This window comes from Pseudophryne corroboree, chromosome 9 (assembly GCF_028390025.1).
Source record: "Pseudophryne corroboree isolate aPseCor3 chromosome 9, aPseCor3.hap2, whole genome shotgun sequence".
Classification (NCBI taxonomy): domain Eukaryota; kingdom Metazoa; phylum Chordata; class Amphibia; order Anura; family Myobatrachidae; genus Pseudophryne; species Pseudophryne corroboree.
In genome coordinates this window covers 184,383,629-184,410,883 of record NC_086452.1, presented here as the reverse complement: position 1 = coordinate 184,410,883, position 27,255 = coordinate 184,383,629, and the positions used below count along the sequence as shown (strand labels likewise).

At 45.8% G+C, this 27,255-nt stretch overlaps 1 protein-coding gene across 7 annotated transcripts in view; it reads left to right on the top strand.

The window, feature by feature from the left end:
- LOC134957822 (flavin-containing monooxygenase 3-like) overlaps nucleotides 1–27,255 on the top strand; it is a 158,197-nt gene that overhangs the window by 122,458 nt on the left and 8,484 nt on the right. For all 7 annotated transcript variants that reach the window (XM_063940011.1, XM_063940014.1, XM_063940015.1 and 4 more), the window contains 3 exons: nucleotides 2,164–2,326; nucleotides 20,029–20,171; nucleotides 26,923–27,122. In XM_063940011.1, the coding sequence (XP_063796081.1) occupies nucleotides 2,164–2,326; nucleotides 20,029–20,171; nucleotides 26,923–27,122 (506 nt within the window). The remainder of the gene's footprint in view (nucleotides 1–2,163; nucleotides 2,327–20,028; nucleotides 20,172–26,922; nucleotides 27,123–27,255) is intronic.

Genomic DNA, 27,255 nt, shown 5'->3' with positions numbered 1-27,255 from the left:
CGTCCAAGTGCCTAATGGGAAATTCCTCACTGCATATAATAGCAAAGGTTGATTAACAAGCAGCTATAGTGATCTAATAGGATCTCCTAGAAGGCAATTGGGAAAATGTACAAAAGAGTGCTTTGTTTGATCCAGTGGTTTTATGGTGTTTTTTTGAATAGTTTTAAAACCACTGGATTTACTAAAGACAAAGATACTGAAGAAGAAAAAAACAAACAAATATGGCAATTAAGAAACCACTTTGAGACACATTGAGTCTTAAATTTTATTAGTATAGAATAGAAACTGACCGTTTTATCAAGCGGCAGTTTATATGATAATCTCCTGGAATACCACGCCATACAAGAGACGTGGTTGAGACTGGCAATTAAGCTCAAACACTGTTTGAGCTATATGGCCAGTGAGAAGGTGAGGACTACCAATATACTTTTAATGAAGGCAATCATTAAGAATTGATGAAGGAAATATTGCTTTTATGGACTGCAAATGGTCACCAGGCACTGCAGAGTAGTGGTTACTAGTCTATGATGTGTTCAGGCGGACCAGCAGACCCAACCCATGCGACATGAACACACCCCACACCAGTGGTGGAACTAGCGAGCGGTGGGCCCATGTGCGACAAAATGCTTTGGGCCCCCCCACCCCATCTAAGTCCACCGCCTCACCCCCATTTTTTGCACATTACGGCAGACAGCGTCCCCTTTTAACACATTACGGCAGACAGCGTCCCTTTTTTACACATTACAGCAGACAGCGTCCCCTTTTTACACATTACGGCAGACAGCGTCCCCTTTTTTGCACATTATGGCAGAAAACGTCCCATTTATTACACATTACGGCAGACAGCGTCCCATTTTTTGCACATTACGGCAGACAGCGTCCCATTTTTTGCACATTACGGCAGACAGCGTCCCATTTTTTGCACATTACGGCAGACAGCGTCCCATTTTTTGCACATTTCGGCAGACAGCGTCCAATTTTTTACACATTATGGCAAACAGGATAGATAGACAGACAGGCAGATAGATAGAATAGGTATTCTTACCGTTTCCGCTGGCTCAGGCTCCTCGGTTGTGTCTATGTTGCCTTCGTGCAAAGGACCTGGACGTACGCAACCCAGGCTCCTCTTGCAACTTCTGGCAGGGGAGAAGAAGGAAAAGGGGGGGTGGAGGAGGGAGCCGCAGCAGCCCTGTGTCATTGGTAGAAGCGCTGCTGCTGCTGGCCCTCTCCTTTACCATAGGCTGCCCTCCGCCACTGTGAATGCTGGGATGCGATGCGCATCCCAGCTTTCACAGCGGTGGAGGGCAGCCTATGGTAAAGGAGAGGGCCAGCAGCAGCAGTGCTTCTACCAATGACACAGCGCTGCTGCGGCTCCCTCCTCCACCCCCCCTCCTCCTCCTCACCCTCCGTAGCCGGTGTGCATCCTCTCCTCAGCGGCGGCACACAGCGGCAGCCAGGTGGCATGTAATGAGTCAGTTTGACTCATCACATGCCACTCTGGCTTTGGGCCCCTTGACAGAGGCGGGCCCCAGTGCAATCACTGCCTGCACTGGCGCTAGTTCCGCCTCTGCCCCACACCATTAAGGAACCACTACCAAGCTGCATGCTGTCTTGTTGAGAACTGGGGTCCATACCCCACCTGATCCCCACCATCAGCTCGAAACAACTGAACCATTACTCATCAGAACATGCCACATGTTGCCAGTCCTCCAGGGTCCAATTAGCAATGTCACAAGCCCATGAGAGGTAAAGCAGGTATGGAGGTGGGACATATATCGAGTGGGGATGAAAGTGAGACCAAGGGTGAAAGCAGAGCAGGGAATGAAAGTGGGCTCAGAAGGTGAAGCCTGGATGGCGTTTGGACAGAAGATGAGGGAGTAGATGATAAAGGCAGGAATGGAAGCGTAGCAGGATGGATACAGACCTGTCATAGGCTCTTTAGGTTTAAAAACTACTGGTATGCAATTAATGTAGCCAATTTTCCCTATAATGTGAGTTTATTACGAAAGTTAAAGATCCCTTTTAAGTTATCTTCAACTGTGCTTAAGAGGATAGACACATTTTCTTTCTTAATTTGAGTTGTCGCCTAATGTGATCGGCTGTTTTTTTTGTTTTGTTTTTTAAGTACAATACTTAAATTATTACCAATGATTTTCCTATTAGACTGCTGTGGTTAGTATACAGAAACGCTCAGACTTTGCGGTTACTGGACAATGGGACGTTGTTACAGAAGATGATGGAAAACAGAAGTCAACCATCTTTGATGCTGTTCTTGTATGCACTGGTCATCACGTTTATCCAAATCTTCCACTTCAATCCTTCCCTGGTATGTAATGTGTAACAACTAATAATACAACTCATTTCTCTGACAGTAATACATTGGGGTATATTTACTAAGATTTGTGTTTCTGATGATTTCAGTCAAAATTGAACTCGAATGACATCGGGTGGGCAAAATTGCAACTTTTTGAAATTGTAATCAGTAGTTTACTAAGTTACCGTGTTTCTCTAATTCGTATTTTCTGATGTCGATGCCATTCATATTGTCGGGCAGTGTTTTACAGAAGTGATTAGTAAAATACTGCCGGACATAACACAATGAAGCCCGTCCGGATCAGTGAGATTCGTGCAGGGCTTCCTTGTGTATAGTATTTAAAGTATTAAAAGTAAAAAAATAAAAAAATATTGTGTGGGGTCCCCCCTCCTATGTATAGCTAGCCTCAGGCTCTTTGGACCTGTCCTGGTTCTTTAAATACTGGGGAAAAATTTGAACAGGGGTTCCCCAGTATTTAGACAACCAGCACTGGGCTCTGTGTCTGGTCCTGATTCCAAAAATATAGGGGGACAAAAGACGTAGGGGTATCCCGTATTTTTAAAACCAGCACCAAGCTTCCCTAGCCAGAAAGATAATGCCACAGTTGGGGGACACTTTTATACTGGTCCCTGCGGCCGTGGCATTACCCCCCCAACTAATGACCCCTGGACGGGGTTCACTGGAAGAGTGGGGACCCCGTAAATCAGGGTGTGTCCCCCCCCCTCCTCCAGGCACCCAAGGGCCAGGGATAAAGCCTGAGGCTGTCCCCAGCACCCCTGGGCGGTGGGTGCCGGGCTGATAGCCTTTTTGTGTGTAATTTTTTTATATTTCTTTGTTGTGGAACTACAAGTCCCAGAAAGCCTCCCCGCTTACTGGTACTTGGAGAACCACAAGTACCAGCATGCGGGGAAATAATGGGCCTGCTGGTTCCTGTAGTCCCACAACAACAAAAACACCCAAATAAAGACACAACGCACCGTGAAAGTACAAATTTATTAAAACACACTTACACACTCATACATACCTACGTCCCACGCTGCCCAATCACACGACAGGGAGAGGGTGACGTCAGGTAGAGGGTGACAACGAGATGGTGACGCCAGGTAGAGGGTGACAGCAGTGGGTTGTGACAGAGAACGGGTGATGTCAGGTAGAGGGTGACAGCAGTCGGTGATGCCAGGGAGAGGGTGACGGCAGGGAAAGGGCAACAGCAGTAGCAGTGGGTGACTGTGACGGAGAGAAGGAAAGGGTGATGGGGACAGGCAGTGAATGACAATTATATTGCTACTTACTTACCTGATCCTGGGTCTAGAACTGCAGCATGGCTCCTCCTTTGGTGTTAATGCCAGGGATCGCCGGTGGAAAAAGCAGGTTGAATGTGGTGCCCCTGCAAGTTTTTATGTGTGGGTTGGATCCCCCCCATTCCCCCAGCTTTGCCCCTGGCTTTGGCGGTAGCCAGAGAGAGAAACATTCGGATCCAGCAGGGAACAGCTGGGTCAGGATAGATGTTGCATGCATCACTGGCGGGACACATCCAGGGACCCCTGACAGGGGCAAATGCAGGATTTACTGAGGGGGGTTTCCGTATGGGTATGCAGTCATATCCCAGACTGTTGGGATCCCAGCAGGTGAAATCCCAACAGCCATTGAAATGCCGATGATCGGAATCCCGCCCACCGGGCAGAAACCCCACTTGGGTGGAGGTCCACGCCACCACCCGAGGGGGAATAGAACCTTGCGGCGACCAAAGGTCCCCACAAGGCCCAAAGCATTGTGAATGCAGCAAGCCTTAAACACGATTGTGGAGACTAGCCCCTAAGGAAATTCCTTTTTGGAGCACTCTTTTATAATATGTAATAAGATGTGATATGAAAAGAGATGGTGTATGTGATTAAAACATAACTAATTGCTTACCAAGATAACATAGATGGGGGAAAAAAGATGAAAAAGACAGTCATATAGTATGTACAATCAACCGCTAAGGTGGTGGTATCAAATATTCAATAAATGTGACTGTCCCCCTATTTAATATAACAGAAAATCTATTTTCTTGTTTAAAAACAGATAAATGATAGTTTGATATACCAGGATCTATAAATCTTTTCAGGCAGAACTAATCAACACCTTTATTATTACAGTAGAAAGGATTTAATTCCTGATCCTGGCAGTGCACACTAACCATGTGCTCTCACAGCCTTTATGGCTTTACGCCCGGGAAGACGCAATTTCCACACTCCTCTGGGCAGAGGCTGAGCTATTCCAATCAGAGCTTCCTGCAGCAGCAGTAACAGCTTCTGTGATCGCGATCACAGTTTGTATAGAGACAGAGACACAGCTGTCTCAGTCTCTTGAAAAAAAGATTTTGGCTGAACAGGGGGGGTTTCTGGGTACTCAGAAACCCCCCCTGCATGCGCAACGTAACAAGTGATAAAAGGGGGTGCCCGCTGGACCGTGGGGGAGAGTGCTGAGGTGACTTGGATAGGGAGCATGGCAGAGCGGGCAGGCTATGTCAGCGATGTGAAGTGGATAAGACTGCTTTACTTGTTTCTGGCCAGACCCTGTCAGCTGCGGAGAACAGAGCGGGGAAGCATCGGACAGCAGTGTACACCCACCCAGAACCAGAGATGACAGATGAGGCAGAGGTAGACCACCCTCCCACTAAAGGCGATCAGTAAGGCCAGGCCGGGGGAGCGGCTGCAGTCAGAGTAACTTTGGCAGCAATTCCCTGGGTAGCGGCGGGTGGAGCATTCTTCAGGGACCTGGCCTCAAGTGAGTGAGAAAGGTGCAACTGCCCAATCACGTCTTCCTCAGTGACAGGGGTGTGCTTTCATATAGGCTGAAAGCACGCCCCTGTCACTGAGGCACTTTTACTAGTGCCGCTTTCAGTGATTTTTTTTTTCATGGGCTTTTACTGCCTGATGCTTGGTCCCACCCCCGCTTCCGGCCCTTCATCATTGACAACGGGAGGCACCGAGAGTGGTGCCTCCGAATCACTTTTAAAACGTTTTTTCAAAAAGGTAAAAATGACTGAAATAATATAAAGGCTAATGCAGATACATATGACACAGAATATGTGTCATATGTATCTTCTTTGTATTATTTTAATCATTTATAACAGGGGAGTCATTGCCTCCCCTGACTGCACAGCCCTGGTGTACAGACACAGATGCTGAACAGCGGACACAGTACCCAGACTGGCAACACAGCCATAAAAGGAGGCTGTCTCCATTTTATGCACTCAGACACATACAACCAGTATAAAAAAAAGCGGGAAGACCGCGTGCCATTGAAGGGGCGGGGCTTCACTATACGCAGTTCCAGAAGCTCACCAGTGCTATTTTCCCTCTGCAACTGACACAGATGCTGACTGACAGGGATGCGCAGCTCCTCCAGAGAGACTCCAGATTACCTCAGCGGTACCAGGGGGAGGGCGATTGCTAGTGTACGGAGTCCCTAATCTAGGTATTTAGTCTGAACGCAGCTAAGCTTGGCATTAGCGACAAGGGCGCCGTGTGCTGGCTCCAGACTCTCTCTGTGTCTCCCTGGAAGGGCATTTTGTGGGTTAATTGTGCATTTAACCTTTTTCTGTATGTGTGGGCTGTCACTATACAGTATGTCAGACAAAGTGTATGTATCATGTAAGGCACAGTGTTCCTCTTGTCCAGGGGGTTCACTAGTGTGTACTCAGTGTAGTATCCCTTCTCAGGCTAGTGGGGCAGAACCAGCATGGCTGGACTCTTAGGGGAATGATTTCCTCCATTTCTACTAAGTTATCATGAAATGAGAAAGAGACGCAATACTTAAGGCAGTCTGTGGATGAGTTGATGAAAAAAGACTCAGTACCCAAGCTAGCGTCTCAGTCCCTCTCCATCTGTCCACAAAAACGTACTCTGGCCCATATCCTTCGGTCTGACTCAGATGATGAGGGGTCTGACATGGAGGAGGGTGAGGTGGACTCAGAGGTGGGGGATGGTGCTGTGTCACAGGGAAAAGAGGCTCTCATAGAGTTTATCAGAGAGGTTCTGAATCTCCCTGATAGTGACAGATGAAAGTGAGAAATCTTATTTTAATATAAAGAAGAAATCCTCAGCCACCTTTCCTGTGTCAAAGGAAATAAATACCCTGTTTGAAGAACCCTGGGTTAATTCTGAGAAAAAGTTTCAAATCCCTAAATGGTTGTTATCATCCTTCCTTTTCCCTCCTGACGATAGGAAGAAATGGGAAAATCCACCAATAGTGGATGCATTGGTATCCAGCTCTCGGGCAATACAATTTTTCGTATCTCAGGTGCAGCCTCCATAAAAGATGTGGCTGACTGCAAAATTGACACTACACTCAAATCTCAGTATACAGCTGCTGGGGTGGCCCAAAGACCTACTGTAGCGCGTGTGTGGATTACAAAAGCCATTGCTGAATGGTCGGGTAATCTGATTGAGGGGTTAAACATGTTACCTCAAGAGGAGGTTGTTTTGTTCCTACAACATATACAGGACTCTGCAAACTTTATGGTGGAAGTCATGAAAGAAATAGGCTTACCTAAGGCACGTACTACGGCTATGGCAGTGTCTGCACAAAAGGGTCTATGGCTACGCCAGTGGACTGCGGATGCAGACACCAGGAAAGCTGTGGAGGGCCTACCTTTCCTTGGGGAGGCCTTATTTGGAGATTAACTTGACAAATGGATCGCCTAAGCTACGGCGGGTAAGTCTACATATCTTTCTTCTTCAGGTCCCCCAGCTAGGAAGGCCTACTCAGGACCCAATTTGTAGTCTTTACGGACTGCCAAATTTAGGGGCAAGGTCAGAGGTTCTTCTACCACTGCCAGAGGCGCTAGAGGTAAACCGCTCAAACCAGTATCTGCCGGTTCACAGGAACAGAGTTCCGGATCTGCTTCCTCCAAATCTTCTGCATGACGGTGGACAGTGACGCCTGAAAGATTGTCAGGTGGGAGCCTGGCTGAAATTGTTCAATCACGTGTGGATGGGATCGTGCCAGGATCCCTGGGTCATAGCTGTTATATCCCATGGCTACAGACTACAGTTCCACTTCCACCTCCCAGATTCTTCAAATCAGGCTTACCAGTTTCTTAAGAGGCAAGTATAACTTTACAGAATGCCATTCAAAAACTAGTACAGACCCAGGTCATTGTTCCAGTTCCACTTCAACTGTGAAACAAGGGGTACTATTCCAGATTCTGAACCTCGAGTCATTGAACCCATACTTAAGAGTGTTCAAATTCAGGATGGAGTCTCTGAGAGCGGTGATCTCAGGTCTGGAGGAGGGGGAATTCCTGTTGTCTCTGGACATCAAGGATGCATACCTTCACATTCCAATCTGGCCACCTCATCAGGCTTATCTACGGTTTGCACTGCAGGACTGTCACTACCAGTTCCAGGCCCTGCCAGTTGGTCTCTCCACGGCACCGAGAGTGTTCACCAAGGTGATGGTAGGGATGTTTCTACTTCGCAAACAGGGAGTCAACATAATTCCGTACCTGGACGATCTTCTGATAAAGGTGCCATCCAGGGAGTGGTTATTGGACATCATTGCCCTCTCAACCAGACTACTCCTAGACCAGGGGTGGATTCTGAACCTTCCGAGATCTCACCTAGAGCCAACACTGAGTCTTCCTTTCCTGGGGAATGATTCTGGACACAGAGTCTCAGAAGGTGTTCCTTCCTTTGGAAAAGGCATTGGTAATCCAGTCGATGGTTCAGGCTGTCCTGAAGCCAACCCGGATATCGGTGCATCTGTGCATTCGCCTTCTGGGGAAAATGGTGGCCTCTTACGAGGTGCTTCATTATGGAAGGTTTCATGCAAGACTCCTCCAGTTCGATCTGATAGACTAATGGTCCGGATCGCATCTTCATATGCACCAGAGTATCCGTCTGTCGCCAAAAGCCAGGCTCTCTCTTCTATGGTGGCTTCAGTCTTCTCACCTAATCGAGGGTCGGCAGTTCGGGATACAGAATTGGATTCTGCAAACCACAGACGCAAGCCTCAGAGGTTGGGGAGCAGTCACCCAGGGGGTGCAGTTTCAGGGAAGGTGGTCAAGTCAGGAAGTCGTCCTTCCAATCAACATCCTGGAACTCAGGGCTATATACGACTCCCTACTGTTGGCCTCATCTCTTCTTCAGGATCGGTCATTCAGGTCCAGTCGGACAATGCGATGACAGTGACGTACATAAACCGACCGGGTAGAATGAAAAGCAGCGCCGCAATGTCAGAGGTGTTAAAAATTCTCCTCTGCCCGGAAAAACACGCCATCGGGTTGTTGGCGGTCTTCATTCCGGGAGTAGACAACTGGGAAGCGGATTTCCTCAGCAGACATGACCTGCACTTGGGGGAGTGGGGCCTTTACCCAAGGGTGTTCAGGTGCTTGACACATCAGTGGGGATATCCACGGATCAGCATGATGGCCTCTCATCTCAACAAGAAGCTCAAGCAATATTGTTCCTGGTCGAGGGACCCACAGGCAGTGGCGGTAGATGCTCTGACGACACCATGGGTCTATCAGGGAAAAGGTTCAAGCAATCCTCATTGCTCTGGGCTGGACACAAAGGGCCTAGTATGCGGATCTTTTCCAGATGCTGCTCGAAGATCCGTGGCCTCTACCTCTTCGCGAGGATCTTTTACAACAGGGCCTATTTGTCTATCAAGACTTACCGCGGCTAAGTTTAATGGCATGGAAGTTGAATGGCTGAATCTAGCCAGGAGAGGGATCCCTGACAGGGTCATCCCAACTATGATCCAAGCCAGGAAGGGAGTAATGTCAAAACATTACCACCGTATTTGGAAGTGATGTGAGAGCAGAAAATATTCTGCAGTGGATTTTCATCTGGGACATTTCCTGCTTTTCCTGCAGTTGGGTGTGGATGTTGGCCGAAATCTGGACATTTATGGAGCGTAGAGCTCCATAAATGTCCAGATTTCGGCCTTGTCTATTTTTTCTCAGAAACAATTGGCTTCTCTCCCTGAGGTCCAGACATTCTTGAAAGGAGTTCTATACAACCAACCTCCCTTTGTGCCTCCCACGACACCTTGGGATCTCAATTTGGTGCTGCAGTTACACCACTCGGACTGGTTTTAACCGTTACAGGAGGTGGACGTAAAGTACCTTACGTGGAAGACCATCACACTGTTGGCCTTGGCTTCAGCAAGACGAGTGTCGGAACTGGGGGCGTTGTCTCACAAGAGCCCCTATTTAATTTTCCATGAGGACAGAGCTGAACTCAGGACTCATCAGCAATTTCTTCCTAAAGTGGTGTCTGGGTTTCACATCAACCAGCCTATTGTGGTTCTGGTTGTTACCGACACCTTGCTACTTCAAAGTCTTTGGATGTTGTGAGGGCTTTGAAGGTGTATGATAAATTAATAGCTTGTCACAGAAAATCATATTCGCTGTTTGTTCTTTATGATCCCAACAAGATTGGATGTCCTGCTTCAAAGCAGTCAATTGCACGCTGGATCAGGCTCCCTATCCAGCATGCTTATTCCATGGCAGACTTGCTGATTCCAAAATCTGTACAGGCCCACTCTACTATGTTGGGGAGTTCTTCTTGGGCGGCTGCCTGGGGTGTCTCGGCTTTACAGCTTTGCTGAGCAGCTACTTGGTCAGGTTCGAACATGTTTGGAAAGTAGGGATGTGCACCTGAAATTTTTCAGGTTTTGTGTTTTGGTTTTGTGTTCGGTTCCGTGGCCGTGTTTTGGGTTCGAACGCATTTTGGCAAAACCTCACCGATTTTTTTTTGTCGGATTCGGGTGTGTTTTGGATTCGGGTGTTTTTTTCAAAAAACTCTAAAAAACAGCTTAAATCATAGAATTTGGGGGTCATTTTGATCCCATAGTATTATTAACCTCAATAACCATAATTTCCACTCATTTTCAGTCTATTCTGAACACCTCACACCTCACAATATTATTTTTAGTCCTAAAATTTGCACCGAGGTCGCTGGATGGCTAAGCTAAGCGACCCTAGTGGCCGACACAAACACCTGGCCCATCTAGGAGTGGCACTGCAGTGTCACGCAGGATGGCCCTTCCAAAAACTACTCCCCAAACAGCACATGACGCAAAGAAGAAAAAAAGAGGCGCAATGAGGTAGCTGTGTGAGTAAGCTAAGCGACCCTAGTGGCCGACACAAACACCTGGCCCATCTAGGAGTGGCACTGCAGTGTCACGCAGGATGGCCCTTCCAAAAACTACTCCCCAAACAGCACATGATGCAAAGAAGAAAAAAAGAGGCGCAATGAGGTAGCTGTGTGAGTAAGCTAAGCGACCCTAGTGGCCGACACAAACCCCTGGCCCATCTAGGAGTGGCACTGCAGTGTCACGCAGGATGGCCTTCCAAAAACTACTCCCCAAACAGCACATGACGCAAAGAAAAAAAGATGCGCAATGAGGTAGCTGTGTGAGTAAGCTAAGCGACCCTAGTGGCCGACACAAACACCTGGCCCATCTAGGAGTGGCACTGCAGTGTCACGCAGGATGGCCCTTCCAAAAACTACTCCCCAAACAGCACATGACGCAAAGAAAAAAAGATGCGCAATGAGGTAGCTGTGTGAGTAAGCTAAGCGGCCCTAGTGGCCGACACAAACACCTGGCCCATCTAGGAGTGGCACTGCAGTGTCAGGCAGGATGGCCCTTCCAAAAAATACTCCCCAAACAGCACATGACGCAAAGAAGAAAAAAAGAAAAAAGAGGTGCAAGATGGAATTGTCCTTGGGCCCTCCCACCCACCCTTATGTTGTATAAACAGGACATGCACACTTTAACCAACCCATCATTTCAGCGACAGGGTCTGCCACACGACTGTGACTGAAATGACTGGTTTCTTTGGGCCCCCACCAAAAAAGAAGCAATCAATCTCTCCTTGCACAAACTGGCTCTACAGAGGCAAGATGTCCACCTCATCATCATCGTCTGATTCATCACCCCTTTCACTGTGTACATCCCCCTCCTCACAGATTATTAATTCGTCCCCACTGGAATCCACCATCTCAGATCCCCGTGTACTTTCTGGAGGCAATTGCTGCTGGTGAATGTCTCCAAGGAGTAATTGATTATAATTCATTTTACTGAACATCATCTTCTCCACATTTTCTGGAAGTAGCCTCGTACGCCGATTGCTGACAAGGTGAGCGGCGGCACTAAACACTCTTTCGGAGTACACACTGGAGGGAGGCAACTTAGGTAGAATAAAGCCAGTTTGTGCAAGGGCCTCCAAATTGCCTCTTTTCCCTGCCAGTATACGTACGGACTGTCTGACGTGCCTACTTGGATGCGGTCACTCATATAATCCTCCACCATTCTTTTAATGGTGAGAGAATCATATGCAGTGACAGTAGATGACATGTCAGTAATAGTTGGCAGGTCCTTCAGTCCGGACCAGATGTCAGCATCAGCAGTCGCTCCAGACTGCCCTGCATCACCGCCAGCGGGTGGGCTCGGAATTCGTAGCCTTTTCCTCGCACCCCCAGTTGCGGGAGAATGTGAAGGAGGAGATGTTGACAGGTCGCGTTCCGCTTGACTTGACAATTTTCTCACCAGCAGTTCTTTGAACCCCTGCAGACTTGTGTCTGCCGGAAAGAGAGATCCAACGTAGGTTTTAAATCTAGGATCGAGCACGGTGGCCAAAATGTAGTGCTCTGATTTCAACAGATTGACCACACGTGAATCCTGGTTAAGTGAATTAAGGGCTCCATCCACAAGTCCCACATGCCTAGCGGAATCGCTCTGTTTTAGCTCCTCCTTCAATGCCTCCAGCTTCTTCTGCAAAAGCCTGATGAGGGGAATGACCTGACTCAGGCTGGCAGTGTCTGAACTGACTTCACGTGTGGCAAGTTCAAAGGGCAGCAGAACCTTGCACAACGTTGAAATCATTCTCCACTGCGCTTGAGTCAGGTGCATTCCCCCTCCATTGCCTATATCGTGGGCAAATGTATAGGCTTGAATGGCCTTTTGCTGCTCCTCCATCCTCTGAAGCATATAGAGGGTTGAATTCCACCTCGTTACCACCTCTTGCTTCAGATGATGGCAGGGTAGGTTCAGGTTTTTTTGGTGGTGCTCCAGTCTTCTGTACGCAGTGCCTGCACGCCAAAAGTGGCCCGCAATTCTTCTGGCCACCGACAGCATCTCTTGCACGCCCCTGTCGTTTTTTAAATAATTCTGCACCACCAAATTCAAGGTATGTGCAAAACATGGGACGTGCTGGAATTTGCCCAGATGTAATGCGCGCACAATATTGCTGGCGTTGTCCGATGTCACAAATCCCCAGGAGAGTCCAATTGGGGTAAGCCATTCTACAATGATCTTCCTCAGTTGCCGTAAGAGGTTTTCAGCTGTGTGCGTATTCTGGAAAGCGGTGATACAAAGCGTAGCCTGCCTAGGAACGAGTTGGCGTTTGCGAGATCCTGCTACTGGTGCCGCCGCTGCTGTTCTTGCAGTGGGAGGCAATACATCTACCCAGTGGGCTGTCACAGTTATGTCGTCCTGAGTCTGCCCTGCTCCACTTGTCCACATGTCCGTGGTTAAGTGGACATTGGGTAATACTGCATTTTTTAGGACACTGGTGAGTCTTTTTCTGACGTCCGTGTACATTCTCGGTATCGCTTGCCTAGAGAAGTGGAACCTAGATGGTATTTGGTAACGGGGACACACTGCCTCAATAAATTGTCTAGTTCCCTGTGAACTAACGGCGGATACCGGACGCACGTCTAACACCAACATAGTTGTCAAGGCCTCAGTTATCCGCTTTGCAGCAGGATGACTGCTGTGATATTTCATCTTCCTTGCAAAGGACTGTTGGACAGTCAATTGCTTACTGGAAGTAGTACAAGTGGTCTTCCGACTTCCCCTCTGGGATGACGATCGACTCCCAGCAGCAACAACAGCAGCGCCAGCAGCAGTAGGCATTACACTCAAGGATGCATCGGAGGAATCCCAGGCAGGAGAGGACTCGTCAGACTTGCCAGTGACATGGCCTGCAGGACTATTGGCTTTCCTGGGTAAGGAGGAAATTGACACTAAGGGAGTTGGTGGTGTGGTTTGCGCGAGCTTGGTTACAAGAGGAAGGGATTTACTGGTCAGTGGACTGCTTCCGCTGTCGCCCAAAGTTTTTGAACTTGTCACTGACTTAATATGAATGCGCTGCAGGTGACGTATAAGGGAGGATGTTCCGAGGTGGTTAACGTCCTTACCCCTACTTATTACAGCTTGACAAAGGCAACACACGGCTTGACACCTGTTGTCCGCATTTCTGTTGAAATACTTCCACACTGAAGAGCTGATTTTTTTTGTATTTTCACCAGGCATGTCAATGGCCATATTCCTCCCACGGACAACAGGTGTCTCCCCGGGTGCCTGACTTAAACAAACCACCTCACCATCAGAATCCTCCCTGTCAATTTCCTCCCTAGCCCAAGCAACACCCATATCCTCACCCTGGTGTACTTCAACACTGACATCTTCAATTTCACTATCAGGAACTGGACTGCGGGTGCTCCTTTCAACACTTGCAGGGGGCGTGCAAATGGTGGAAGGCGCAAGCTCTTCCCGTCCAGTGTTGGAAAGGTCAGGCATCGCAACCGACACAATTGGACTCTCCTTTGGGATTTGTGATTTCGATGAACGCACAGTTATTTGCTGTGCTTTTGCAGCAAGTCTTTTCTTTTTTCTAACGAGAGGCTGAGTGCTTCCATCCTCATGTGAAGCTGAACCACTAGCCATGAACATAGGCCAGGGCCTCAGCCGTTCCTTGCCACTCCATGTCGTAAATGGCATATTGGCAAGTTTACGCTTCTCCTCAGACGCTTTTAATTTGGATTTTTGGGTCTTTTTTTACTGATCTTTTGTGTTTTGGATTTTACATGCTCTGTGCTATGACATTGGGCATTGGCCTTGGCAGACGACGTTGATGGCATTTCATCGTCTCGGCCATGACTAGTGGCAGCAGCTTCAGCACGAGGTGGAAGTGGATCTTGATCTTTCCCTATTTTTTTAACCTCCACATTTGTGTTCTCCATATTTTGCGCACAAGTAAAAGCCACCACAGGTATACAATGTAGATGGATGGATAGTATTACTTATACTTATGGACGACGAGTGACGAGTCGACACAGAGGTAGGTACAGCCGTGGCCTACCGTACTGCTGCTTAGTGCTTATATATAAATATAATATACTGTATAACGGTCCTGGTGGACAGTGTCAGCAGACTGCTAAACTAGTATGAAGAAAGGAAAAAAAACACCACAGGTATACAATGTAGATGGATGGATAGTATTACTTATACTTATGGACGACGAGAGATGAGTCGACACAGAGGTAGGTACAGCCGTGGCCTACCGTACTGCTGCTTAGTGCTTATATATAAATATAATATACTGTATAACGGACCTGGTGGACAGTGTCAGCAGACTGCTAAACTAGTATGAAGAAAGAAAATAAAACACCACAGGTATAATGTAGATGGATGGATAGTATTACTTATACTTATGGACGACGAGTGACGAGTCGACACAGAGGTAGGTACAGCCATGGCCTACCGTACTGCTGCTTAGTGCTTATATATAAATATAATATACTGTATAACGGACCTGGTGGACAGTGTCAGCAGACTGCTAAACTAGTATGAAGAAAGAAAAAAAAACACCACAGGTGTACAATGTAGATGGATGGATAGTATTACTTATACTTATGGACGACGAGTGACGAGTCGACACAGAGGTAGGTACAGCCGTGGCCTACCGTACTGCTGCTTAGTGCTTATATATAAATATAATATACTGTATAATGGACCTGGTGGACAGTGTCAGCAGACTGCTAAACTAGTATGAAGAAAGAAAAAAAAACACCAGAGGTATAATGTAGATGGATGGATAGTATTACTTATACTTATGGACGACGAGTGACGAGTCGACACAGAGGTAGGTACAGCCGTGGCCTACCGTACTGCTGCTTAGTGCTTATATATAAATATAATATACTGTATAATGGACCTGGTGGACAGTGTCAGCAGACTGCTAAACTAGTATGAAGAAAGAAAAAAAAACACCACAGGTATACAATGTAGATGGATGGATAGTATTACTTATACTTATGGACGACGAGTGACGAGTCGACACAGAGGTAGGTACAGCCGTGGCCTACCGTACTGCTGCTTAGTGCTTATATATAAATATAATATACTGTATAACAGACCTGGTGGACAGTGTCAGCAGACTGCTAAACTAGTATGAAGAAAGAAAAAAAAAAACACCACAGGTATAATGTAGATGGATGGATAGTATTACTTATACTTATGGACGACCAGTGACGAGTCGACACAGAGTTAGGTACAGCCGTGGCCTACCATACTGCTGCTTAGTGCTTATATATAAATATAATATACTGAATAACGGACATGGTGGACAGTGTCAGCAGACTGCTAAACTAGTATGAAGAAAGAAAGAAAAACACCACAGGTAAAATGTAGATGGATGGATAGTATTACTTATACTTATGGACGAAGAGTGACGAGTCGACACAGAGGAAGGTACAGCCGTGGCCTACCATACTGCTGCTTAGTGCTTTATTATATATATAATATACTGTATAACGGACCTGGTGGACACTGTCAGCAGACTGCTAAACAAACTAGCATGAAGAAAGAAAAAAAAAACACCACAGTGTTTTTCAGGCAGACAAACGTATACTGGACTGGTGGTCACTGTCAGCAAAACTGTGCACTGTACTCCTGCTATAACTGCTCCCCAGTCCCCACAATTAGGCAGTGTGAGCAGTGCACTCAGCACAGATATATCATGCCGCAGTGCAGCACACTGAGTGAGCACAGATATGGTGGAGCGTTTTTTTTCAGGCAGAGAAACAACGGATTAATAATTAAACTCAAAACCCTGCACTCCCTAACAGCTGCTCCCCGTCCCCATTCCTCCCCACAATTTATAACTAACTAAGTTCTACTATAGTTCTAAGTCTTTAACGGAGAGGATGCCAGCCACGTCCTCTCCCTATCAATCTCAATGCACGTGTAAAAATGGCGTCGACGCGCGGCTCCTTATATAGAATCCGAGTCTCGCGAGAATCCGACAGCGGGATGATGACGTTCGGGCGCACTCGGGTTAACCGAGCAAGGCGGGAGGATCCGAGTCGCTTGGACCCGTGTAAAAAAAAGGTGAAGTTCGGGCGGGTTCGGATTCCGAGGAATCGAACCCGCTCATCACTATTGGAAAGTTTTACAAGTTCGATACTTTGGCCTCTGAGGACCTTCAGTTTGGTCAATCGGTTCTGCAGGAACCTCGGCATTCTCCCACCCAGTTTGGGAGCTTTGGTACTTCCCTATGGTACTAAATGGATTCCCAGTATCCCCTAGGACGTAAGAGAAAGTAGGATTTTAATTACCTACAGGTAAATCCTTTTCTCGTAGTCCGTAGGGGATACTGGGCGCCCGCCTGGTGCTTGGTTCTTCTTGCACTGTTACTTGGTTAAATAATGTTATTGGTTCAGCTGTTGATGTTCCTGGTTTCAAGTTTGGTTAGCATGGCTTTCCTCTTGTTTTGTGTGTGCTGGTTCGTAAGCTTACCACTATCCTTTTATATCCTTCTATATCCTTCTCTCAAAATATGTCCGTCTCCTCGGGCACAATTTCCTAGACTGAGTCTGGTAGGAGGTGCATAGAGAGAGGAGCCAGCGCACACTATCAATTATTTAAAGTGCACATGGCTCCTAGTGGACCCGTCTATAACCAATGTTACTAAATGGATTTCCAGTATCCCCGATGGACTACGAGAAAAGGATTTACCGGTAGGTAATTCAAATCCTACTTTTATAGCGAACACCCTGCAGCTTGGTGGAGATTCCTGGAGCTGCAGGGAAACGAGAGATGAGACAGCAACAGGTCTGCCTCGATACTTTGCAGAGCTGGGGGTGGAGCCACACAACAGGCAGTAAAGCTGCACAGAAAGGGAGCCAAAAGAGGCATGCCTCTGAGTGTGGGGATGGACCTGAAGGACACTTGGATGTGTCATGTGACCAGGAAGTGCACTGTAATCAACGCTCAGTCAGCACCAGAAAAGAAGACACAGGTATGCAGGTATGAAACTCAATGGACACTGTAGTTTAGTGTAGTGAGGAGAGAGTTACAGTTAGTAGGGGGTGAGACAGGCTCCCAGCATTCAGACCCATAGCCAAGTGTGCCACCCCAGCCATTCACCTCACCATACGTCACTGAGCAGTTTTAATTTATATTTCATGTACGCCTTTTACACTTTGTTTTTATTTTGCTAAATAAACCTGTGTTTTGCATTTTACACTACTCACCTGCTTTTTATATGTTTTATATCACACCATTTGGATAAGAGGGACTGATTAAAAAGTTGATAGGCACCTTTCTAAAGTTTAAGATATACATTTAAATATCTTAGATAAAACTTAATTTTATACATTTATTCACTTACATTCAACATCTGCAATGCTACACCTACTGTAGTTGTGCTTTAAATTCTCATTGTTTTTCTTACTAAAATACGACTGGTAACAGGAGCTTGGCGGCAAACCTGACGTATCCCTACAATACGGATACCTGCGCCGTGAATAAGAATTTCACATATATAACAAACTTATTTACTGAACTTATCTTACACTATCTGCACATTGACTACCTTTTTGTTGGTGCATATTTGCCCTTTATTATCATGTTTCTCACTTCCATTGGACAATAAATTGGCTGATAATGGTAACCTTAATAACCTCTTCCGGGATTAATTTTATTTCATGAGGGGTGCACTCTCATCATTCTTTCTTATTGCAAAAACGTAAATAATTAATAGGAATACATAGGAACATAAAAATTGTCAAGGTGTAAATAATGTCCAAAAGTCAGCTATTGGCATACTTTAGTTTATTTGAGCAAAGTTGGATCATTTAAATTCTATATGGTTTTTAAATTTTCCGGTTGCATTTCTATTGTTCTCACATGGGGGGTCATTCCGAGTTGATCGCACGTAGCAACTTTTTGCTGCTCATGCGATGAACCTGTCGCCGCCTATGGGGGAGTGTATTTTAGCATAGCAGGGCTCCGATCGCATATGCAGCCCTGCAATGCTAAAAAAAAGTTTTAAGCAAAAGAAGACTAGCCCTGCAGCTACTTACCAGTGCAACGGATCCAGCGATGAAGGTCCCGGCTGTGATGTCAGACATCCGCCCTCCAAACGCCTGGACACGCCTGCATTCGACTTACCACGCCTGGGATATGGTGAGTAGACGCCCCAATCCTCCTTCCCGCTGTCAATCTTCTTGCGATAGTGCCTGTGATCGATTTCATCGGTCCTGGCGTGGTTGCCTGGTGACGGCCGTCGCTAGGCAATGACACACATGCGCAATGCTAGCACCGCGCAGCCGCAGTTCTGACCCGTTCGCACCACAGCGAAGAACCGCTGCGTGCGAACGGGTCGGAATGATCCCCAAAGACACTTGTGAAATAGTGTTTTGTTTTTGTTTATTTAATAGGAACTCTTGTCTTGATTGTCACAGAACCTAACACTATGGGGGTCATTCTGACCCGTTCGCACGTAGCGGTCCTTTGCTGCGGTGCGAATGGGTCGGGACTGCAGCTGTGTGGTGCCCGCAATGCACACTCGTGCCGTTGCCTGGCGCGTGTCATTGACGGGCAGTGCCAGCACTGAAAGTGATCGCAGCGGCGACCGCAAGAAGATTGACAGCGGGGAGGCGTTCCGGGGCGTCTACTCACCGTTTCCCAGGCGTGGCGATCCGAACGCAGGCGTATCCAGTCGTTTGGAGGGCGGATGTCTGACATCAATCCCATGAACTTCGTCGCTGGATCCGTCGCACAGGGGAAGTAGGTCTGACCCTGGTCTTGTTTTACAGGAAACTTTTTAGCGTAGCAGGGCTGCACAAGCGATCGCAGCCCTGCTATGCTAAAATACACTCCCCCATAGGCGGCTTCAAGTTGATCGCACGAATAGCAAAAAGTTGCTACGTGCGATCAACTCGGAATGACCACCCAGATTCTTTCCAATTTGTCATTTAAATTAATAAAACATTCTTAATATACTTTAAATAATTAGGAGCTCTTTCCTAACACATTTTTTAAAATGTACTATTTACAGTTATTCATATTGTGCAGCACTTTATAGAAAATTTTGACTCAAAAGTCTCTACCCCAGTAGAGGTTACAATCTCTATTTCCTACCATGTGGACACTCGAATAAATATCATCAGAAGCCAATGAAACTCAGTATGACTTTATCAGTATGAGTGTTAGAGGAAATCGGACACCCAGATGGAAACACATGCAAACAAGAATAACGTAAAAACTCAATATTGATAGGGCCCTATTTAGAACCCAATCCATGACCACATCACTGGCCGTCATGAATGCAAAGCCAAAGTGCCATGGTGCTACTACTTGGTGTAACAACCTTTCTGATGTCCTCGTAAAAGCTTGAAGATAGTACATTTGGATTCTGCTCAGTATACAGTGGAGTGTTGCTGACTCTAGTACTTAACTTATTGTCTGGCCAATAAATGAGGAGGACTGTTGCTGCTTTGTAATTATACACCAGAAAGGCGATTGCTACAACCTGTCTAAAATGACATATTTAAAAAATATATTGTAAGTGGATAGCAAATTTTTTTCATACGACTTTAGATCAAAGCATCAGAAAAATTGAATTTTAATAAGTTTTTATTTTCCAGGTATTGAAAAATTCAAAGGCAAGTACATGCACAACAGAGATTACAAGAAGCCTGCAGACTTTGCTGGGAAACGGGTGCTTGTAGTTGGTTTGGGCAATTCAGGAGCTGATATTGCTGTAGAGCTAGGACGTACTGCTGAAAAGGTATATGATGTACACAGTGCTCAAATCTAAACATGAAACTGCTGTGTAAATACTTCAAAATGAATTGGCACTTAAAGGGCATAATCATTACAAATGGTAGTACTGTACAGTAGCTCTTAAAAAAACAACATTGCAAAGTTCATTGTGGTTTTATTTTTTATGTACACACCATAGACACACCATATACAGGGCAGTCGAGAGCCGGGCTGGGCCCAGGTACTTTTCAAGGGGCGTGACCTAATCACAGGAGGTGTGGACATGTACCCTTAGAAAAAAATACAGAAAAAAATTGTATTTTAAGCACCTCCATGGCCTCACTGCAGCCCAGTACACAGCATAGTGTGCTGGGCTGAGGAGAAGAGCTGCTGCTGCCAGGTAAGGGGGTAAGGGCCTGGGCCCCTCCAAAAGACCTGGGCCGTGGTAATTTGTACCCTCCCCCCCCCCCCTCTCTCGGCACCACTGACCATATACACTGTAGTTCCTGATATTTATACTGTACAGCATTTCCCAAGGGCACAAGTGCAATGTAGTTCTAGGTGGAGCTCAAAGCACAATAGCCCAGAGCATAAACTAATCACTAAACATAATCATTAACATAAACATGAGGCATTGTCCAATTCGCCTTAGAAGGGTAAATAATATTACCTGCCTCTAATACTGCATACTGGCATCAATACAACTCCCTGGAATAATGTATTATATTATGTTAATCAGACAATTTACTGTGATTGGACTTTTGCCTAAGAAAACAAAATCTAATTGTAAAAGCCCTGTAGATTCTGTTTTCTTAGGCAAATGTCCAATACTTCGCTAAATCTTTCTGCAGTGTCTGCTAACACATGTTATTAGTCGTCTCAGACTATTCTGTACAGTATGTTCCATTTAATGTACTTATACATAGCAATCACTCCTCCTGAATCTTCTATTCTACACTGTAAATAAATCTTTTATTCAGTCACCCTTATTTATCTAGTCCGCCTTCTCTGCAGTCTCCAGTTTCAGGACACCAGGCTTGATAAATCTGGGCCAAAGTTTGGTTAAACAAAAAAAATAAAAAAAAATAAAAATAGAAGAAAATCATGAAAAGATTTTTGTATAGGAGGAACTGCTTTATTTTAATAATACAGCATTTTTTTTCCTGCCAGTACCCCTGGCTAATGCCACCTTGAGATTGTGAGATGACATTGGCATTCAGATATCTGTCCTTTTATAAGTAGGTGCCCACAGAACTCTTAAAGCTGAAAGTGGACAAATCTATGGGGCCAGATGGGATACATCCAAGGATACTAAAAGAACTTAAAGAGGTGCTGGTAGCACCATTGACAGAATTATTCAACCAGTCATTAGCTACAGGAGAAATTCCAGGGGACTGGAAAAGAGCAAACGTAGTCCCACTGCACAAAAGTGGAAGCAAGGAAGAGGCAAACAACTACAGACCAGTGAGTCTTACATCAGTAGTAGGGAAATTGATGGAAACACTCTTAAAAGAAAGAGTTGTAGATTATCTCAAATCCGGCAATTTACTGGATCCCAAACAGCATGGATTCACTGGGGGGAGATCATGTCAAACAAATCTTATTGACTTTTTTGATTGTGTGACTAAAGTGATGGATAAAGGTGGAGCCATGGATATAGCTTATCTAGACTTTAGTAAGGCTTTTGACACAGTTCCACATCGCAGACTGCTAAATAAACTTGAAAGTTTGGGATTGGATATTAGGATTATTGAATGGATAAGATCTTGGTTGAAGGATAGAAAACAGAGAGTTGTGGTAAATGGAGTGCATTCACAGGAGGGAAATGTTACCAGTGGAGTACCCCAGGGATCTGTACTTGGACCAGTGCTTTTTAATATCTTTATTGGTGACATTGCAAATGGCATTAAAGGGAAAGTATGCCTTTTTGCAGATGACACAAAGGTATGCAACAGGGTAGACAAACCAGGTGGGGTAAAACAAATGATTGAGGATCTAGGTAGACTAGAGGAATGGTCAAGAGTCTGGCAATTACAGTTTAATGCCAAAAAATGCAAAATCATGCACTTGGGTCTCAAAAATCCTAAAGCTAAATACAGTATTAATGGCACTATACTGGAAACTACTGAGGAGGAAAGGGATCTAGGAGTCACTATTTCAGATGATTTAAAAGCAGGTAAGCAATGTAACAAGGCAATGAGGAAGGCTAGTCAGATGCTTGGCTGCATTGGGAGAGGAATCAGCAGCAGAAAGAAAGAAGTAATAATGCCACTGTATAGGTCATTGGTACGGCCTCATCTAGAATACTGTATTCAGTTCTGGAGGCCATATCTTCAAAAGGATATTAATACATTAGAAACTGTACAAAGGAGGGCAACTAAAATGGTGCATGGCCTACATCACAAAACATACCCAGAAAGACTAAGAAATCTCAATATGTATAGTTTGGAGCAGAGAAGGGAAAGGGGGGACATGATAGAAACTTTCAAATATATGAAGGGTTTTAACAAAGTCCAGGAGGGAAACATTCTCCAAATGAAGAGAAGCAATAGGACACGAGGACATGCACTGAGACTGGAGGGGGGGAGGTTCAGGGAAAATTTGCAGAAAAATTATTTCACAGAAAGGGTAGTGGACAAGTGGAATAGCCCTCCCATCAGAGGTGGTAGAGGCTAAGACAGTAGAGCAATTTAAACATGCATGGGATAGACATAAGGATATCCTTACAAAGAAATAAGGATCAAATAAGGTTAGTGATAAAAAAAATAAGGGGCAGACTAAATGGGCCAAGTGGTTCTTATCTGCCGACAAATTCTATGTTTCTATGTTTCTATGGTGAAGGCTACAGTTATAGCTGGTGACTGACCTGACCAGGAGGGGACTTTGATAAATAGGCAAAACCTGTAAATACTACAAAACAAAAATTTTCCTCAGGATCAGAGGGGGATTTAGACCTCATGGGGCCCTAAGCAGGATACCGATTTGGGGCCCCCGCCCTCAAACAATCCATAGCACTATATTTTTGTTACTGATTTATGCCTCTTACATTATTTGCTGTTTATCTCCTTATATTCTATAACCGTATATTACTTTCCCCCTTAACTGATTGCACCACGTCCACTCACTGACTCACATTATAAAATGCTGTATTTTATATCAGCATTTTATAATACTCATTATTACCCTTTTTGTTGATTATATATCAGTGTCCAACTGACTGTAGCAGGTAGGCCCCCATTACCTATACACAGTAGTACTTAAAATAGAGTATAATAGCATATTCATATACAATATTATCACTCAGTCAGTGACACACCCGCCCTGATTGTAGTATGTTATACACTGTGCTTAAAATAACACTGTCTACCCCCCTTGGAATATGAAGTAGGTGTATGTTATACAAAATTAACAAATACTGTAATAAAGTACACTGGAAGAGCTCATGTTTTCTCTGTGCGTGTGATGTCATAAACGTGTGTTTCATGATGGGTCATGCACACAATACTGCAGGACTCTGTATCAGATAGGTTTTTAATGGCAGGACTGAAACACGGGTTGTTATTAAAAGAATTACTGTTTTTATAATTTATTAGAACCTGATTAAAAATGTCCTAATGTGGTTCTGGAGAGTATGAAGATTCAATAGGCTATTTCATATCATATTCAGCAATAGGAAGAAAGAAGGAATCAATAGGTGGCAGAGGCAGATTTAGACCTCATGGGGCCCTAAGCAAGACACTGTTTTGGGACCCTCCCCCCCCCCACTTCCTCAAACCACTCCTCACCCCAGTCAGTGTATGCCAAATCATCCCCCCACGCTAGCTGATCAGTGTATGCCGAACCCCCTGCCCACTTTATTCCAGTCAGTCAATATATGTCAAATCTTCACCCCCACCCCCAGTCAGTAAGAGTATGCCAAATCCCCCCCAGTCATGGCAAACCCTCCCTTCAACACCTTTGTTATTGTAGCAAGAGAGATCGTACTACTGTGTACCGGGGGGAAAAAACATTATTGCAGGCATGCAGGACAAGTAGGCGCTGTACCATAGCACATGCCTCTTCTCTCTCTACACGTTCTGGGCCGGCATCACTCAGTCTCTCTGTGTGTTTGATATCACTGAATGAGACACAGGTGAGCACTGGAGGCTGAGTCAGCATCCGGCAGCTGTAATCACTGACAGCCTGATGAGACTATTCAGCCAGAACAGTGCTTGGACACCATGATTCAGCCCTGTCAGCGGGTCCCCTGGGATCTGCCTGGCACTAAGCAGCCGCTTTGGTAGCATAGTGGTAAATACGCTACTGGCTGAGCATAGGGTGCGTGGCGGACATGCTGTGGTTGAGCAGGAGAGGAATGTGAGGGACATGCTGTGGGTTAGCAGCGGGGGAGTATATAGGACACAATATGGGTGAGCAGAAAGGGTGTGTGAGGGACATGCTGTCGGCAAGTAGGAGGTAGCATGAGTGGGGGAGGATTGGACAGGGAGTCAACCTGTGGGTGAGCAGGAGGGAACAGGTGTGGAATATGCTGTGGGTGAACAGAAGGGAAATACCTCCCAACATGACCCATTCCACATTTTGTCCCTCCTAGAACAACACATATTGGGAGGTATGAGAGAAAGCATTTATGGAACATGCTGTGGGTGGGAAAGAGGGGGCATGTTAGGGACATGCTGTGGGTGAGCAGGAGGACAGGGATGTAGTTAAAATACCATCGGATGGCATAAGGCAGTGTCAAAATCCCGACAGAGCTCAGGATCCCGACATCCAAATACCAACGCACGGGATCCCGATCATTCTTCCATCGGTACACTCTCATGTTCTGCCATGCACGGAGAGAGGAGGTTAGGTTTAAGCATTAGAAGGGGGGTTAGAGTGCAGGGACAAGAAGGTTTTTGGTAAGGTACCGGGTAGGGGGGGTTAGGGTTAGGCACTTGGAAGGGGAGGTTAGGGTTAAGCACCAAGTGGGAGGGTTAGGGTTAGGCAGCAGGGAAGGGAGGGTTAGGGTTAGGCACCACTGGGGAGGGTTAGGGTTAGGCACCACCAGGAAGGGTTAGGGTTAGGCACCAACACAGGAGGGTTTGGGTACTTTTGGAGGGGCTGTCAAGATTCTGATGGCCTGGATGCCGCTGTTGGGATTCTGACTGCTGGCATCCAGTCCATCGGGATATCCTACTGATTCCGGAGGACATGAAGGAGGGACATGCTGTAGGGGAGGAGAAGAGGATTGAGTGGGTGAGAAATTATAGGGGGGCAGGGGTGAGGAACAGGCAGATAGTTTGATGCCACCATGCACATTTTGTTGTTTTTAAATATGTATTTTCCAATTAGACAGCAGTCACATTACCTGGTGATGCGTAACCCTGGGGCAATGAGGTCCTCAACTGAGCTACTTCCATTTTTCTGTTCATTCTCCTCCCCCTTCCCTGTGTCTCTGCCCTTCTCTTTTATGTCCCTGCCCAGTCTGCTCCCCTCTGACTATCCCGGACAGAGTTTGGATGCATACCATTGATGCGGCGGCTGGATGCAGGACAGCCGGTGATGGTGCCCGTGTATCAGAGCCACCATATATGGTCTGCATGATCAGCTTTCTGCACATAGGTGGGGAGTGACTAAGCAGAGGGTGAATGAGGGGAATGTGCGGCTCAAGACAGTGTCTGCCATGGTGCAACACAAGCTGCCTGTCGTAGACGTCAGGAAATGTTCATACCACAATGGAGATTCCTGACCTCTTCCCACCCTCTAAGCAGCCGCAACGTGCCTCCGGTTTCACAAAACCCCACCCTGTCCCCTGATGGCAGCAGACTGTTGATCACTGACTGTCTGCTGCCGCTCTGCTTTCTATGTCACAGGACCCATTCACACACATCAGTACTATGCAGTGATGGGAGCAGATGCAACCGCACCTAAATGACCCATCCCATGTTTGTTCATTTGTAAGTAATTTTGTGCAAGAGACCCTTAGACAAGAACACCAAAGACCGAGTATACAGATGTGTCCATTTACATGTAGCCTCCTTTCCCGTTAAACAGCCCTTCTAGTGACACCATGACGTGGCATGACTTGGTACCAGCGAGCATCTATCCATGCAACTTTTTTTCCATTAAAATACATCTTATTCATAAAACAAAGGACACACAAGCAGCTTTTGATTATTAAAAAGACACAAATTACTACACTATAGTATTTTCCTAGAAAACATGGTAATGTAGCATTGCATATGAAAATACAGTCAGTCTCACACAGAATATAGGCATGCAGCATATTACTGTATTTTAATCAGCAGTCTACTTGTGCGTCTTAATTGCATTGCGATGCGATTAAGATGCATTTTCCGTAAAAAAAAGATGCCTGACGCTATCAGAGTTGCACGGGACCAGTCAGCTCACTCACACCAGACATCTCCCTCTGCGTGGAGTATTGAGCCAAGATGCATGAGGACACATCTGTACATATGTATAGTGTACATGAGTTGAATTTATCATATGCTGCATAATAAAAAATGAGGTATACTATTTATAAATTATGTAGAGGAACACCTATGTACAGTAGACATTAATAGTCATCTCAGTTGCACAACAAGTGTGAAATATACAGCGGCCATGATTAAAATGGTAATTGATTCCCCATTTATCGCAATTAAAAAGGAATAAATGCATAAATATACAGTATATAAAGGAAAGCCTGAGCCCATGCTAAAATTTAATACAGGTACTGTATTTCCTTTGAACAAAACTGAGCAGATACTAAAATACCAAATTTTATTGGTTTTCAGGTCATACTTAGCACTAGGAGTGGGTCCTGGATTATGAGCCGTGTATGGGATGATGGATATCCTTGGGACATGGTCTATTTGACCCGTTATCAGTCCTTCCTTAACAGCATTTTACCAAGAGCTATTTCTGACTGGCTGTATGAAAGAATGATGGAGAAAAGATTCAACCACAGTCGCTATGGCTTGGTGCCTGTGAACAAGTATGTTGGTGGTGTGCATTGGAAATCTTTGATACACAATGCCACAGTGTCCTTGCAAATGATATTAAAATGTTAAAAACTTTGCAGCGTTATGTTGTTTATGAAAAATAATATGATTCACATATCTCTCTTG